The sequence below is a fragment of the Arvicanthis niloticus genome, chromosome X (assembly GCF_011762505.2).
Source record: "Arvicanthis niloticus isolate mArvNil1 chromosome X, mArvNil1.pat.X, whole genome shotgun sequence".
Taxonomy (NCBI): domain Eukaryota; kingdom Metazoa; phylum Chordata; class Mammalia; order Rodentia; family Muridae; genus Arvicanthis; species Arvicanthis niloticus.
The window spans coordinates 30970932-30986205 of NC_047679.1; the positions used below are offsets into that span (position 1 = coordinate 30970932).

The 15274-nt window shown below is 32.2% G+C and overlaps 1 protein-coding gene across 5 annotated transcripts in view; it reads left to right on the forward strand.

Annotated features, from left to right (window-relative positions):
* The window catches only part of Cnksr2 (connector enhancer of kinase suppressor of Ras 2), a 223579-nt gene that overhangs the window by 99135 nt on the left and 109170 nt on the right, over window positions 1-15274 (forward strand). For all 5 annotated transcript variants that reach the window (XM_034486264.2, XM_076918814.1, XM_034486263.2 and 2 more), the window contains exons 6-8: window positions 4736-4855; window positions 9934-9993; window positions 14681-14749. In XM_034486264.2, the coding sequence (XP_034342155.1) occupies window positions 4736-4855; window positions 9934-9993; window positions 14681-14749 (249 nt within the window). The remainder of the gene's footprint in view (window positions 1-4735; window positions 4856-9933; window positions 9994-14680; window positions 14750-15274) is intronic.

The window sequence follows — 15274 nt, forward strand, 5'->3', positions numbered from 1 at the left end:
GAATATACAATGAATTCCACTTCCACATGGCTAGGTTTTGTTGTATGACAAAAGCAAAGGAATTTTTTTCAGATATTCTTAAAATAATTTATCATTTGACATGGATATCATAGAAAAAAGAGAAATTATGTTTGATAAACTTAGCCTTTGTAAGACCTTGTTAAATGTCTAAAAGAAGACAAGAAATCTTATCTTGGCCTTGCAAAAGCCATCCACCTTGTTATAATGTGTCCTATGTAGTATCCCCACATAGACAAAACCTGAGGGCAACTCTTGGGAGCTAAGAATAATCCCTGGATGATAGACAGAAAGAAAATGAAACCCAAATAATATAGCCTCAATGAAATTAATTCTACCAATTACTTAAATTAACATGAAAGCAGATTTTTCTCCCTTCTAAAGCCTCTCTTTTGGAAATTTGGCCCTGCTGGAACCTGACAGGCTTATAAAACCATAATCTGGAGAATAGAACTGGGTCTAGTATCTAGATTCCTGGCTCACAGAAACTGGGAAATAATAAGTGCATTATTTTAAGTCACTGGGTTTGTGGTTATTTGTATCAATCCCAAGTACATGATCAAATTAAGTTTAGATCCAGACCAAACAAAACAACTTGGAAATTTTTAAATAAACTATAAAGCAACTAATAACCAAGAGAGAATAATTACAGAAACATTTCTTTTGATCATTTAAATATAAATATAAACATAAATATAAAATGCTATATTTATACCTCTAACTTGTTCTTTTGTGGGTGTTGGCATGTCACTGGAGAACAAATGCTTTATTGAGCATCAAGATTTGTGGAGTTTTGCTTTGACTATGCCTTTAACTCTGTCAGCTTATATAGGTTGTTTGGCCTCTCAGGATACCCATGTGCCATTTAGGAAAATTGAAGAAAAAGTTTCAGTTATGGTCATTGAAACTCTATAACTATGAGTATTTTAGCAATTAGAAGCTTTAGTGACAAAAAAAGAAAACATAATAATAAAATTTTTAAAATAAAAAAAATAAATAAAGAAGCTTTAGTGACAAGGTAGATGATATCAATAATTGTCAGGACCTATACATTACGATGTAATAACTTAGAAAATAAGATGTTTTGAGTGCAGTGAGCTTTGAATTAATAATTTTAACTCACAAGAAGGTCTTAGGGGTTATTACTTTTATTACTTTTTCAGGAACCACAAGTGTAACATGGTTTATGTTTGTGACACAAATTAGCAGAAACACAGATAGATTACAAGAGTAATTAGAGATGAATTAGTTTACGTGACTTTTAGTTGCTTGCATCTGTAGTTGATTCCTGAAGATACTTGAAAGTCTTTTCTAGACATTAATCTAATTTTGACATCATATTGAAATTTTATATTCTATTACATTAGTTTTTAAGTTAAAAGTTGTCTTCTGATAATCTTTACTTTTATGAATAAGAAATTCTTCCTGTAATGGAGAATATGTATTTGAAATCACTTTTAAATACCAACTTAAATTTTGTTCCTAAACTGTATTCTTTCAGAGTTATTCATGATTGAGTGTATCTTATATTTTAATAATGATGACAGTAGATAAAATACAGTGAGATGGCTCAGTGGGTAAAGATGGTTGGCAGCAATGCTGACAGATTGAGCTTGATCCCTGGAAGAAGGAAATGACTTCCAAATGTTGTCCTATGGTATCTACATGCATGAATACATGCGTTGACTCTATGGATATTCCCTCCACCCCCCTCTTTCTCTCTTCTTCTCTCCCTCCTCCTGCCCCTCCCCTCTTCTCTCTCACACTCTGGTGTGTGTGTGTGTACTCATATATTCACAGATAAATGTAATAAAGAGGATTTCTAGTTCAATGAAGATAAAATCTATCAAGGAATGAAACACAAAATATTATATTTCCAAGTGAAATTTATCATTTAGAATTCTTTACCACTATTTGAATCAATGTATATTTTATAAAAACAGCATACCTTTTGATTTCCAAAAACAATACAAATTTTATCACAAAATGACACAGAGGTGCAGGTAAGATTTATGCTTAATTATTCTAATATCCCATCCAAATAGTAAAGTAAAAGTGTAGTCTGTAAAAGTGTAGTCTGTACTTTAAACTATTAGAAAATGTTTAACTCAGAAACTAACATTTCCTACAATAAAACTCGTGTATTTCTGTGTAATTGACAATGTTTAACTATGTGTGTATTAAATCCTATATTTTACATGTATGCCATTTGTTGATTTCTTAATTTATCTAAGTTTTGCATTTTATACACTTTAAAATTAGTATTCATGTATAGAAGTAAAAAGTGGAAGTTGCTTTGGGTTAAGCCTTTTGTTTTACCTAGTAAGCCTAGAGGTTTTGTTGTTGTTGTTGTTTTTAAATGAGGTCACATGGATTAGAATTCTCTTTTAGTATATATAAAGATATTTTGATTTACTTGCTCCAATATATTCTGAAGAATAACTGAGCAGTACTACAGTTATTTGTTAGATCACTGATAAATTTCTATTTAAAAATAAATAGGCATAGCTTTAATGTTATCAGATATGTTTAGAGATAATGAAAGAATATTATTATATCTTGTTATTTGTTAATCAAATGAGGTTATTTTGTGACTCCCTAATGTGACTAAAATGTTGCCTTTAAAATCATATTATAGTAAACATACTGTGCCTAGATGTTCCTTTGTCCTTTAGATTTTATATATTAAAATAGACAAGCTGATTCACAAGAATATATCCATGTGTAAGATTATAAAGTATTTATTAATTAATATATGGTATTAATATAGACTACCCCATAGAAAAATAACCTGAAACCATTTATATTTAAATTGTTCTTCATCATAACTAGATTTTCCCACTGTTATTCAGGCATTAATTCTTTGTCAGAATATTAGGTAGCTTATGACAATCCGAAAAGGTAGTCATAATTCTTGTCATCGTATAGTCCCTTTAGATTTTTGAGAAAATGCTGAATCTTAACCACTGAACCATCAGGGAGCATCAGCCTTTCATTTTTTTTTTGACACATAGCTTAAAAAGTTGGTATTCTTTCTTTTTAAAACTAAAGATATGAAATCCTTTGGAGTGAATATTGAAAAAAGAAAAGTGCCCTTTATAAAGTTTTCCCAGTCATCTTCTAGATATAGTAGAATTGCTCTTTTGCTGGTAAAAATTGCCTTAAGGTTTTGAAAGAAGACGTATTCCAAGGAATACTATAACTTGCAAAACATCAATAGAAATGATTTAATTTTATTATACTATCTTTTTTAGTTGTTATCTAACACATCTAATGCAGGCCAAGCAATAAAAAATGAAGTTTATTAAAAACAAGTTAATAATTAATAAAGTAAACCCAATAATTTAGAATTCAGATCGTTCTACCGAAACAGCAACCATGGCTTGGTTTTTAGACTAATTGCTCAGCTGACTATACTAATACCTCCTGCGGGAAGGTAGAATGATAAATGAGAACAAATATGAAGTATTTTTCATCGTGCCAAATATTTGTAAGCACTCTACAAATAATTTCTGCTAGTAATAATATTAAATAAGAATTACAATGTATTACCCTAGTCTATTATTTTTCAAAAATACAATCTGGGGTAGGGTTAATATGACTTTTTAAAATAATGATGTAAGCCTGGTGTGATGGTTCACAAATTTATAACAAGCACTGGGGAGACTGACAAAGAAGAAAGCAGTCATTTTAGCTCACTGTTCCAGGTTACAGTCCATCATTGGGGAGAAAGTCACAGCAGCTAGAGCTTGATGGAGCTGACATTATCACATCCATCATCAGAAACAGCAATGGATACATAAACGCTAGTGACCAACTAGCTTTCTCTATTCTCATACGGTCCAGGATACCCTGCCCAGGGATAGTGCTGCCATAATGGGCAGGTCATCTCAGTTCAATTAATGTAATCAAGATAATCCCAACAAGCATGCCTTGGGCCTGTATCCCAGGTGATTCTAGATGTCCAGTATACAATTACACAAACCATTATTTATGAGTAGAAGTTTATCAAGGTAAACATCTTCATTTAACCCAAATCACCAAGACCTTAAAATCAGAGGGAGATAAGTGAACTGGTCATGATTGTTATGCAGCTAAACTGGCTGCTGTGATTATTATTAATTATAAGACAGTTTTGGAATTAAGTATGGTATGTTAATTCACTTCATGTGTAAGGACTAAGGACTTTATAGGTAAGAATTGTTAATTATCATTGAATAGTAGCTATATTTGGCTCTTTAAAATGTATTATCATATTTAAATTATAAACCTTATAAGGCAATTTTTATTGCATCATATAATTTTCTATCCGAAGAAAACAGCCAAAAGTATAGAACTTGCTTACAGACAAAGTCATTGTCAGTGTGGTAATTACATGCATCTATCCTCATATCAGGGCCATATTTGTTTTCTTTAGTTATTGGTGTTATGAGATTAATGTCTGTCTTTAGGAGCTGATAACTACAATTAAAATGAAGTCTTAAGAAACAAATGGAAAAATCGTGAGTCCCATTATAGAGACAAATTTAGCTTGACAGTTTCTATAGTGGAGGGAAGCTGAGCTTAGAAAGACAAAGAGAATCATCACCTTCAAGGTAGACTAATGCAGTAACCATAGAACAACTAAAATACAGTGGAGGGAGAATATTATACCTTGGTTCCCACAAAATAATACTGACAACATATGTTTACCATAACTTTTATCTTTCACTTCCAGTGTAAAACTCTCTCTGGGGTCTGTGACCACATCATATCCTTGTCGTCCGATCCTCTGGTTTCACAGTCTGCTCACCTGGAAGTGATTCAGCTGGCAAATATCAAACCAAGTGAAGGGCTGGTAAGGAATACCATGTTTATCAAGCCATCATCAGTCAGCATACAGCAAGTGATGTGGGCAAAGAAGCGGCCTCCAAATGTAAACATCTATGAATTTCCACAGAGACTCGTCCTTCTTTTCATTTCCTAGAAAAGTCTAGGTAGTAAGATGGTGTCAAAAAAAAATCACCTTTAAAACACAGATCCATAAAAATAGAGAGAAACAAAAATGGCAATTCCTCAATCATCCTATTTAATTGGGTCATCATTAGTTGCATTCTTTCACCAATTAAAATTTCTTAGCTTAAGAACTTTTAAGAGTTTTATAGTAAGCACAGTGTTACCACCAAGTGGGTATTATTTTTTTGTTTATTTTACTTTGATTTTTTTTTCTGGTTTTAATAGATCTTCTTTTTCATTGGGTAGGTAAAGTCACATTTTTGTGTATGAGTACTTCTGAGGAATATTATAATAATGTGTGTATATGTGTGTCCAAGAAGGCATGACTGTACCTGTATGTGTTGTGGCCAGGTTTTAACATTGAGTGTCCTTCTCAGTTGTTCTCTCTTTTGTTGAGATGAGAGTATCTTACTAAATAAAACTGGAGCTCAACAGACTGACTAGCCAGCAAGCACCCTAATACCTCCTGTTTGTCCCAGCCCTTGATTGCAGTCAAGTTCCACAATGTCTGACATTCTATGTGTGAGCTGGGGATCCAAACTGAGGTCTTTATATTTACTTATCAAGCACTTTACCCACTGAGGCATCTCCCAAGAACCTATAACATTTATGAAATGCATCCATTCCTTTATTCACATGTGTTGTTATAAGAATTGAATAAACAACTGGATATTGCTACCACTAGGCTAACATTTATAAACTATGTTGATAAATTTTTATATTAATCATTTGAGCTTTTTAAATATACCTTTACAAAGGAAGTATATAACATTGATATGTGTGAGGAAGACACAGACACACTAAACAAAAACCAGCTGGAAGCATTTCCCTGCAATGTACTTATTACAAATTAGTTTCATCCTATGGTGTTCTAATTTTTCTCCCCATAAACAGTAGTATTATAGAAAATAGAAATCTTGGAAACAAATATACACTTAATGATCTCTAAGTAAACTTTAATTTTTATGAGTCTTTTTCATATACATGTATGCATGTCTTTATTGACATGTTTGTAATTATCTCAGAGAGGAAAGCCTTTATTGGCCACCAGTGATATTTACTTTGAGGCCATCCATGTATTCTATACAAGGAACTTCTCCTGTTGGTTGGCAAATTGATTCTGGGTGTCGATAGTTCCTAGTACATTTTTGGATTTCATGAGTATTTTCATGAGAAGATGAAAATCAAATATAGCCTTATGATTACATGACATCAGACTAAGTTGTAAGTATTATATCTAATGTTGACTTTTTTGTATACCTATTTCTAATATTTGTAAGCTATATGAAGAAACCTTTATGATTCAGAAGTCTCATTATACCACTTCCCACTCTTATCTGAAGTTTACTTTCTGTGGTTTCAATTAACATGATCAACTGCGGTCCTAAAATATTAAATAGAAATTCCAGACATAAACAATTGTTACATTTGAAATTGCATATCACTCTGAGTAGTGTGATTAAAATCCCTTGACAGTATATATGGGACATGAATAATGCTTATGTCTAGCTTAGTAATACTATATATGATACCCACTCATTGGCTACATAATAGCTATTGATATTATTAAATTGAAAGCCATGATATCAAAAGAGCTTTATTTAATCAAGTCTTATCTAACTTACAATAAATATCCCCGAACTGCATAAACAACAGTGCTAACAAATCAGATATGCTAAGAAGAAGCCATAAAATGTTTTATATAACTGATAAATTAAAAGTATGATACTTTTTGAGAGAAAGAAATTATACTCATATATCCATTATGTCAGTATATTTTCATAATTGTTCTATTTTCTATTAGGAATTTTAATCTTGTTTATAAATGAAAATTCATCATAATTATGGTTATGTAAGTAAAATAATACATATACATAGACATACAGTGTTTGATCTGTCCTTACTTGTAGATATATATTCTTGGCTTTTGGAACACATCTGCATGAAGGGTCAACCTTTACAAAAGTAATTTCATTTTTTAAAATATTTTTTAAAATATAAACACTCTTCAATGCATAATACTGAGTATTTTTCTTTCTTCATCTCCTCTTTAAGTTATTTTCAATGAAAGATGTTTATAGCATAATGTATACAGTGAAAAAATGAGCTAATACAACATTAGATTAGATTAGTTTTGGGGGAATTTGTATAAAATTTTCGTACTATTTTGTACCAGAAGCATGGGAAACAATAGACATATGAATTGAGCCACAACTAATTGACGGACTTTAGGAACAATTTATTTCCTCTATGAATATATTGCCCCTGGAGAGATCTTTTGCTTTTTAACTTAAGGTGGGTTTGTATCGGCTTTTAAGAGTAGACAAACTTAAAATGGTAAGACCCAAACATCAAAATAGTTTGGAAAACAACTTTCAGAGAAAAGGAAAAATAAATTAGAAGTTAATGTGGGTGGTAGGAAGACTTTCCATTTGCCTTGTATTTTCTTTGCAGCCCTGTAGAGTTAGCATTTATTTTCTTAGTCTGCAAGAACAGAACCACGGAATTATATTGTATTAAATAATAACCAGGCAGGAATTTATGAGGTAAATCTAAATAAAATATATCTGGCATTTTTTTAAAAAATTATCTTTTAGGGGGGAGGGAGAAAGGGTTTATTTTAGCTCATTGTCCAAGTTCTTCATGACAGGAGACTGAGGAAGCAGGATATTGAGGCCACTAGTAATATCGCATTCACAATCAAGATGTAAAAACCAATGAGTGCTAGCACTCAATTCATCTTCTCAATGTTTTATATACAGTCAACATTCCAGCGGAGGGAATGATTCCCTGACAGTTAAGATGGGTCTCCTCCAATCACATCACTTAATCTAGTAGAGATAATACCTTACAGACACCCTCAGAGGCTAACCATAGTCTGGATATATCCGCACAGGTGTGCCCAGATGCTTAGCCCCTAAGTGACTCTAGGTCCTTTCACACTGACAAATGACATTAACTCTCCAATCAATCTCTTTCTTTAGATTAAAAAAATCTCCAAATTCTTCTATTTATTTCCCTCTTCTCAATTAATGGTATTAGCTGTTTGGTAGCTGTCTATGATAAGAAAATTTTTTTAAAAATCAGAGACTTCCTTCAATATTTTATATCTAATCATTTCAAAAGCCTTCATCCTAAACAGTTTTACAGTCTATTTCTTCAGGCTTGTCAATACGTTTTAGATCAAGCCTTCATGAAATTTCTCCTGTCTTATTACAGAAAGCTTAACTATTTCTTCAGCCCCATGACATCCTTTCCTATCTCCACTAGACTCATTTCTTGCAGCCTCTGTGGAGGGTGGATCCAAGAATAAAAGTAAAAAGTAGGCCCAATGATGTCAGGGATTCCCAAGTTCTCAACCTAAGAGCACATACAGAGAACATCTCTTATATCCAAATTTGGAATTACTAAAGGTAGGTGTGAGCAGCTTAAAAGGATATTTTTAAATGTGAAGTTGCTTAAAGAGCCTCATATGTGGAGAACAGTGAGCAATACATCAACTGAATTGATATTTTACAGGAGAGAACGAAAAATCTAAAGTGTTCAACATAAATGGAAAGAATTAAAGGTGACTCTTATGATTCATATCAAATTTGCAAAAGGCTAGATGCTTTATATGAGTTATTCAAGATGTTATTTTAAAATGCACTCACTTTTGAATAACCTTCATATGTCACGTTTAAAATAAATCAGTTTGAGAATCAATCAGTAGGTGCTTAAATGTCTAAAAGGCAAAGGCATAGGAAAGACTGCAAACAAGTGTGCTTAGTTGTAATTAAGTCATATGATTTGCTTAAAAATACAATACTTAGAGAATTAAAAGCTGGGGAAATGAGATCTATTAGAATAATTGAAAATTGGATGACAGAAATGAGATAATGAGTTGAACAGAAGGGCCTATAAGTATCATTGGAGACGCTCCTTGGCTTTAGGCTTCTCTTAGTGAGGTGTATGAACTATATCCAAATGTGCCTTATTTTACCATCTTGATTGTGAGGCTTTGACCAGTTATTGCTTAACTGGTATTTGGAGATTAAGTGAAGCAAACATCATTTGAGCAAGCTGAGGAGGGCAGAGGAAGCTGTTCAGAATCAACTCCTAATGGAAAAGAAAAATAAGAGAGATGATTTTAATGAAATTCAAGCCCAGTAGTCATCGCATTTTCAGAAAAACAATGATATTTGAATGACAAGTTTCTTTACCTCTAAACAGGGTCAGTGATAGCTACACCACATAGAATTTCATAAAATAAATGTAAGATACTTAAAACAGCCCATGGCACATTGGAATAAGTATTAGTGATGACTAATGGGTGGATGGATGTATGGATGGATGGATGGATAATTTTGCAGGATGTTGTTGATTTTTTCTAGTCCAAACAATGGTTTGTTGGGGGGTTTACTGCTGTCTCCCACTTTGTTTTCTCACGATCTTTTATTGTAAAAATCTAAAACAAATGTAAAAATCTTGAACAAATATTGTTTTAGCTCTTTTATTGATTTGTTATTCACAATGGTAGAAGTGTTAGCACCAATCATTCTCCTTTATGTTTTTAATATTTTTGCTTTCCAATAAGTAATGAGATAGATATTAACTCAAAAGTGTATATGTCATAAACCGTAACCAGCATAAGGTTGAAGATTGCCATATTGTTATGGCCAAAATTTTCCATGTATACTTTTGTTTGGGTTATTTGTTTATTATATATTAAACTGTGAAATTTCATTTAAGAAACTAGAGTTCACTGGTAAACAACCTTCTTTTAAACTTACATTAATTTCATTTCCCATTTAGAGCTCTATGCTCAACAGTTTTCAGAACTATTAGCTTTTTACATATGACATTTTAAAATGACTTTAAAACTGAAAGAAATACCTGTATTTATTGCTTCATTTTTACTGGTCATGTCTTTTTTCTTAGGGTATGTATATTAAATCCACATATGATGGCCTCCATGTAATTACTGGAACCACAGAAAATGTAAGTATTGAAACACTTCAATTTGTATATGTGTATATTTCACATGATTGAAGTCAAATGTTGACTACAATAGCATATGATCACTGTATCTAAAAATACATAGTAAGTAGATTCTTGATGCATTAAAATTTTCCTCATTTTATTTAGTTTAGAATAGTTACTTAGGGATATTCAGATATTTTCATTTTGAAGCCAGAGAGTTAACTTTGATAAATACTTTCTAGTTCATGACAAGTTATTATGACAACTAAATAATCTACTTCCATTTGTCAAATAGTTTATTTTAAGAAATATAACTGGTATGAGAAATATCAAATTATTCAGGCTTTCTGGATACTTGCAGCATAATTTAGCTTAGTCCAATAGAGGTGTTGATGGATGGTTTTAACATTGAGATTACTGAGCTAGCAGTATCAACCTATTTTGAGAGTTTTGCTAGACATTTAAATTCTCAGGTTCTAACCCAGAATCCTATGTAGCATCTTTCATTAACAAAAAGATTCTAATGGGTATTCTGACTATAAATTGGAAAAAGATTATCAGCAGAACATATCATTCTAGATTGTTTTTAAAATGAAATAAGCAAGTTAAAAATGCCCCACAGAACTATAGCTATGCTCTAAAAATAGAAGTATACATATGTTAAGTCATGTATTAACATAATTAGCATAATATTTCTCCTCTTTACATACGCAGGTGATAATCTTTCAATTTGTTGTTATTTTCTTTTAGAGATTCAGACAAATTGCATATTTATGCTGTGTTCTTTTGGAGAATACTGTCATGGAATTAAGTTACTTTCAATTATCATTGATCTCAGTGGTTTACCAATATTTTCTCCTTTGAAGTCAGCATTTTCAATTAATATTCCTATTAACTAATTAATTATTGATTCAACTTTTCTTGGTTTCTTATTGAAAATTCAGCACTGTAATTGCAATGGTATAGTAATCTCATATTTGATGATAAAAAGGAACATCTAAAATTAGTAAAAATTCATGTTGTGAAATATTTTATAATCTGAAATTTACTAAGACCCTTTTCACTACATTTTTGCCATCATCCTCTAATTTACTTGTGCATCCATTAGATCACTCATAAACTAATGGTCATTTAACAAGCCCCACTCTATCCGCTGTGTTCTAGACAAGATACTGAGCACTGGAAGGATATTAACAATAAGCTAGGTTTTTTTTTCTGTTGAGAAATGGGAAGTATGTAGGGATTCAAGTATGTGAACAGGTATTATGAGTTTCTTGATAAACAAAGAAAAAACTAATAAATACTATCAAGTAAACCAGAAAAAAACACAAAAATGGTGCTTTTGAACTGTATCATGAAGTATTGGTAGGAATGGATGTCTATTACCTGACATTTATGAAAATAACAGTTTACTGTGCTATATACACTGTACTTACTTGGTGAAACTTAGTAAATCCTTACATGATAAGAGAACTATTTGAATCTGGGCATAGTTTTATATATCAATCACATAATCATTGTTCATCATTTGATTCTTCTTTTCTTGATAATATTTTAATATTTTGGGAACCCTACATAATTTGTAATTAGAAGTTCTGAATTGAGTCTTAGTAAAGCTGTTCACTAAAGTGGGTAAGTTATATTTTGCTTTGCTGTGCCCTAGTTCTTTGATTTTTATGTCTGAAATAAGGAATTGGGGGAATGATCTCTGAGATCCAGTTCCACAATGAGAATCTATAACTTGGATTTTTCTTTCCTATGCAAAACATGTTTCCTTCCTTCCCTCTCTCCCTCTCTTCTTTCTTTCCTCCTTTCTTTCTTTCTTTCTTTCTTTCTTTCTTTCTTTCTTTCTTTCCTTCTTTCCTCCTTTCTTTCTTTCTTTCCTCCTTTCTTTCTTTCTTCCTTCCTTTCTTTCTTTCTTTCTTTCCTCCTTTCTTCTTTTCTTTTTTTGCTTTTTAAGTGTGCAGACCATTCTTTTGTACATCCTGACCAGAGGTGTATGCTTGATTTTTTTCCATTCCTCTTAAATAAATCAGTTTTGAGTCAAATTGCACAAGTGACTAGCACTATTAAAGTAGTGATTTATAATCCTTTCAGAATTGTTACATAGTGATGATCTGATATAGTAATATTGCCACTTCCTAAAGATACTTTGAAATATACTGTATTTTTAAAATAAGGTTCATAACTCACATGAATCTTAACAATATTGTTAGTTCATTAAATAATATTATACTTTTTGAAATATTATCTTAGCGTATGGCAAAAAATTTTTGTGGGCTAAAAAAGATTGTTTCAGTAAGGTAGTATTGTTTCAAGTCTGTTTTCAAAATAATTAGAAATTGGAAAAAAAGTCTTTAAAAAGTAACTGACCTGATGATATGCTGGGTTTGTGGTAAGGTACAAAGATGAGGACGTGAATGTGGCTCCTGCTCACACAGAAAAGCCAGGTGCCATAGAGGAAGACATCAGTAACACCAGTGCTGGGAGAGCAGACAGGGAGAACCCTGAGGCTTGCAGGCCACTCAGTATAGCTAGTCCATGAGCTCCAGTTCACTTAGAGAAACTGTCTCAAAAGGCAAGGTGGTGCAGCCACCAAGAGGACTCAGCAGGTACAGGTGTTTACTTCCAGGCCTGACAAGTTAAGTTCATTCACTGTAGCCCGTGCAATAAATAGAAAGCACCTTGAGGTTGCCCACTGAATTCCGCAGGCATGCTAGGACATGTGTATGTAAGATGGATCAGTGGGTAAAGACACTTCCACAGAATATAATCTGATTTCTGTACCTGGAAGCCACACAGTAGAAGAAAATAAGTGGCTCACAAGTTTTGTTCTGATCTCCACACACGGCACCATGACACAAGCTTGCCCACAGACAAATTAAATGAATGAATGAATGAAAAAAATTCCCTGATGTTTTTAAATTATTTTATTTATTTACATTCTAGGCGTTGCCCCGCCCCCCTTCCTGGTCTACCCTGACACAGTTCTTCATCCTAGTCCCCCTCCACTTTGCCTCTGAGAGGTTGTTCCCCTTTCCACCCACTTCAGGCATCCTCCTTTCCTGGCATCTCAAGTCTATACAGGATTAGGCACATCCTCTCCCAATGAGGCCAGACAAGTCAGGCCTCTGCTACATATGTAGCTGGAGCCATGGACCGACTCATGTATACTCTTTAGTTGGTGACTTAGTCTCTGGGAGCTCTGAGGAGTCCAGGTTACTTGATACTGTTATTCTTCCTATGGGGTTGCCATCCCCTTCAGCTCCTTCAGTCCTTCCCCTCACTCTTCCATAGGGGTCTCTGACCTCAGTCTAAAAAGAAAGAATAAATAAGGTGGTGAAACAATTTGAGGAAGATTCCTGACATCAACCTGTAGCCTACACACAGCTGTGAACACATACACACACACACACACACACACACACACACACACCACCACCACCACCACCACCACCACCACCACATAAACATAAAACAAAATAACACAAAAGAACTAGAAATCACTTTTAGAGTACACCCCATTTCTGGATCAAATGCAGTATTTTATTTTCTGGATTCTGTCACCACACTAATTTTCTTTGTTTTTTAATAGATGCTACTGAGTAATATCAGAGCATAAGGAAATGATTTTAATAGATTGTTTCATAAAAATCCATATGAAGAGTCAATGTACAAGAGTTTATTGCCATATAAAGATGCCTAAAATACATATAACTGTTAATCAGTGGTAACTAGAAAAATAAGTCTATAAGATCTATTATAACACCTGGAGAATTAAAAAGTTTCTATTATGAATGTCATTTTAGTTTCTATTATACATTTTAAATTTTATAAATATTAAGTTGTCAAATTGGCTTTATTTTTGTTTTGTATTATGAGACTGAAGTTACGGAATTGTTATGTGCTGTAGCGTTGACATGTTGTTTCACTTACTGTGGTTTGTCAAACAATTATATTACGTAGAACAGCATACTCTTGTAATTAGATACTTAGAGACAATGTTATATAATGCAGACTTCACCTAATTGCTGTTTGTTTTAATTTGCTTTTCTGTATTTTTTAGAATTGGCTTTATTAATAGTGAAATAAATTATTAACTTAATTATCAGGCTTTAAAGTTTAATGCTAATCACATGCATATACTTGAAAATATTGATCAATTTATCTTAATATGAATTATTTATATTAAATGGAAAGGCCTAAGTAAAACTATGAAAGTATTATAAAATATACACATATTTTTACATTTTTATTGCAATATTTTCTTCATACATTACTTCTCACCAACCACTCCAACCCCTCTCCTTGTCTTTCTCTTAGTTCATTTTGTTTGTTGGCTTTGTGTTTATTGTTTTTAATTTGTCTATTTGTGAAAGATACTTTCAAACCTGTTGTCTAGTATAACTTAGCAGGGTGTTCTTGATTAAGTTTGCCGAATTTAGTAGCAATTATTGTCCTTCAATGCTTTCAGAAAGATGTTTTTCTTTTCTAGTGTAAATATCTATGACTTTGCATTTAATTGGTCATTACCTATACACAGAATGCAAGCCATGTGTTTACTATCAGTAAGCATATTCTAATAATTACTTGAAGGTTATAATTAATTTTTAAAAATCTAATTAAAGAGATGGATTTTTGTAATGTTTCCAAAGAAAAGAAAAGGCTGCTAACCTTTATATTATGTCTTTTATGTTAAATTCAGTCACCTGCAGATCGGTGCAAGAAAATCCATGCTGGTGATGAAGTGATTCAAGTTAATCATCAGACTGTGGTATGTATAATTACCTTAAGAGTCAGTGGGAGGAACTAATATAAAGATTTGCTAAAGCTTTAAAATGATACTAGTGAAATTAAACACCAGTATTTCATACAAGATAATTGAAGAACTTTTTAAAAAATGAATAATTAGTCTTCTGAATTGTTTGTTGGAATGTAAGGCATGACTGTTTAAAACATAAGAGAATATTGGTGGTTACAAATTTGACTTTTCTGGATAGGACTTCATTTTCATATTTATAGGTTTGTGAATTAGCTATTAAATATATATATATATACATATATAATTGTGGTAAACATATTCATTTATCTGTTAGAACACTGATTTATTCATTAATTTGTGGAGGATTTGGGCATAATTTAAATGCACATTTTTGTAAAAATTCTACTCTTCAGTAGCTGACTTGGTTCTTGGTTTGCCAAGAGGAACGATTTACTTCTAAAAAATATTATATTAAATAAGTTCAGGAAGCTTTCTTGTCTTACACAGTTCACAAATCTGTTCACAGAACTCTGAATG